This window comes from Notothenia coriiceps, unplaced genomic scaffold, assembly GCF_000735185.1.
Source record: "Notothenia coriiceps isolate Sejong01 unplaced genomic scaffold, NC01 NC01_scaffold00029733, whole genome shotgun sequence".
NCBI lineage: Eukaryota > Metazoa > Chordata > Actinopteri > Perciformes > Nototheniidae > Notothenia > Notothenia coriiceps.
The window spans coordinates 1-2,914 of record NW_011362434.1 but is presented as its reverse complement, the minus strand read 5'-3'; the positions used below and the strand labels follow the sequence as shown (position 1 = coordinate 2,914).

The 2,914-nt window shown below is 52.5% G+C and overlaps 1 protein-coding gene across 1 annotated transcript; it reads right to left on the bottom strand.

Annotated features, from left to right (window-relative positions):
- Positions 1 to 107: 107 nt before the first annotated feature.
- LOC104959028 (zinc finger SWIM domain-containing protein 8-like) lies at positions 108 to 2,241 on the bottom strand. Its single transcript, XM_010786877.1, has 3 exons — positions 2,033 to 2,241; positions 1,625 to 1,800; positions 108 to 1,500 (listed from the first exon to the last, which is right to left on the bottom strand). The coding sequence occupies exons 1-3, from the start codon at positions 2,219 to 2,221 to the stop codon at positions 129 to 131; spliced, it is 1,737 nt and encodes a 578-aa protein (XP_010785179.1). The 5' UTR covers positions 2,222 to 2,241; the 3' UTR covers positions 108 to 128.
- Positions 2,242 to 2,914: the final 673 nt, after the last annotated feature.

Below are 2,914 nucleotides of genomic sequence, written 5' to 3'. Positions count from 1 at the left end.
TCGCTACAGGGTGTACTTTGAGGATTTTTGACTCTGCAGACCGTTTACATGCAGAAAAACCTTCATAACACACAAGGGGACGGGTAATAACCGGAAAAGCATGACATGGGACCTTTAATGTTTAATGTCTATGGATGAGGTTCTGGTGTATTTGCCTTCCTGTAGTGCCTTGACTGTGAACACTCCTCCTTCTTTACCTCCATGCGACCCTCCTGCTCCAGCGGCTTCATCCCTGCAAAGATATCAGGCTCCTCCTCCTGGTGGCCCTCAGCCAGCTGTCTGTCTGCTCCCTCCTCCGAGGCAGCACTCAGGTAGTATGCCTGGTAGTCGTCCTCACCCACAGGTTCTCCTCCTGCAGCTCCACCTGCTGCCTCTGCTGCTTGGTTAGCTGCCCCCCCACTCCCTGCTGCTGCTTCAGCGGGCCCCGCCTCTCTGCGGCCCCGTGCAGGCTTGGAGTTCTGAGTGGAGCCTGATGTCACTGTTGCGATTGAAGTGGAAGGCTGGTTACTGCCAGCGGAGTCTACATCTTCCTCTTTGTTCTGAACCGGCTCGACCTCCTGCTCTGCGTCCTTTTCTGCAGCGCTGGGCATGTCCATCACAACCACCACCGTCTCTTTGGGGGGGAAGCAGGGGGGAGCCGGCTCTGAAGCAGGAAGTGCAGCCGAGGCATGGCTCACACGCTTTGTTTCACATGTCTTGCTCCCCCCGTTGCTGTTGCTGTACTTACGTGAGTCTCGAAGCAGTGGGCTCGGGGAGGGAAGCATCTCAGGTGGAGGGGGGAGAAACTCAAAGGTGTTGCTCGCCTCTGCCCCCAGAGCCAGACTGCAGCCGTCATCCAGGCTGAGCTCGGCCAGGTCCGGCTCCAGGGAGCTGTCCTCACTGCTGGTTCTCCGCTTGGCACTGGCATGCTTACCACCTCCTACCCCACTCCCTCCCACAGGACCCCCTACAGAGGCCCCCTTCCCACCTCCCTGGGTCAGTTTCAGCTTCCCTCCAGAGGAGGAACCCGGCCCCTTGTACATGCACTTCCCTCCTCCATCTTCCAGGGACAGAGAGACACCCCCCCCCAGACGAACCAGCACACCCCCCCCTCCGCTCACTGACAGCCCCTTCCTCTTGGTCAGTAAGGTCTCCTTGGGTCGTACTGCCACCTCCTGTTGGGACGTGTGACCTCTGCCTTTAAAATCCCCCCCTGCTCCGCCTTCAGTTCTGCCCCCCGCTCCGCCTTCAGGGGTTTCTCCCCCCGATCCTGCAGCAGCTTTGACCCCTCTCTGGTGCAGCACTGCCCTGGACCAGCAGAAGGTGGCGCTCTTCTTATCAGCGCTGCAGTAGGTGATGCTCTCTAACGGGTAGGCCACCTCCCAGTTGAAGTAGCAGGACTCCACAGCAGGCTTGAAGCCCTGGAACAGTTTATCCAGAGACTTGCGGTGTTGTCCCCTCTTCACGATCTCTATGACCTTCAGGTGCCACTGCTTTAGTTGCCCGGCCAGCTCCAGACGCCTGGAACAGAGCATAACAGTCTCTATGTGATGTTCACTTCATCTTAAATGTGTTGTCCAATGCAATCATTAAGTGGTGAAAGCACTGAAAATACATTTATAGCCATTCATTTGCACATTCTGACCTGCAGGGGCTCATGGTGGGGTCAAGCACCGCCAGCCTCCATAGCACCACCATCTCATCACACATGCTGGCACATGCGTGAGCCGCCACCTCAGATTGGCCGTTGCTGCGCCCGGTGTGGCCGCTGGCACTGCTGTGGGACGCTGAGGTCCGAACACTGTACCACCAACTGATGATCTGAAACATAGCCACAGAGGTCAGAGGTCTGGATTATTGCCACGTTGAATTTACATAAATAAATGTCACCGTTGTTGTCCATAATGTAACAAAGACCTCATGCATACTCAATGTTACCCCTCTAGAGGAATCGTTTCTTTTTATTTTATGTCAAGCCCCTATCATTGTAAATGCTCATGTGCGTGTTTTTTATCCTTCAGCAGCTGCAGTTGGTGTCATGGTCAGGATGTACCTGTTCGTAGGTGAGGCACTGCTCAGTGAGAATCTCCAGCAGGGGGGCAGCATTGCTGTCTCGTCTCTTGAACATCTCCCTGACGATGGACAGAAGGTTCCAGATGCCTTCTGGCTCTCTGCCCCTCAAAGGTCGCAGGAGACACGCCCATTCAGCAGCGGCGGGCGGCTCCGTGGACGACAGGTACATAGAGTTTACATCACTAAGGATCACAAACACACACCACAGATTTTGGTCAAGTAAAACTGAAGAAAAGATAAAGTAAGAATACTACTCAGTGCATGACATTAAGGAGTTTGTCCTGTGGGCCATCTAAGCTAATTTACAGATGGCCCTGAGCCCAATAGAGATTGTCCTGAAAAATGCGCGGACGAAATGGCACGAAGGGTTTGGGGGGCCTCCCCCTAGAAAATGTAGATTTTTGCAGGTCTTAGATGCTGTCTGGTGCATTCTCTCGACTGAATTATAAGATGAACCACCAAAATATTATATTGTACAATTTCAATTTTATTCTTCATTTCACTTGTTTGTTTGTTCTTGTTTGCTCGCTTGCATGCCCTGCATAGTTACAAGAAATACTTAACTTGTTGGTCAAGACACTTTCCATCGGATGAAGGCAAATGCCTTCCCAGATGTAAAAAAAAGTAGAAAACATTACATTCAGTTGTAACTGCCAAAACAAACATTATTTACACTATTATGGCCCCTGTTAAAAATGTTTGTAATGTTATCTACTGTAAGTTGGTCGAACGAATGCCTCCTCATCCGGAAGCTGACCGAGCAGACCCGAGCAGCAGTCGAGAGGAGCCGAGCGCATCCGCGAAGTACACAAAATGGTGACGTCAGAGTTCCCGTTAGCCGGCAAATCTAAATCTCTTCGGT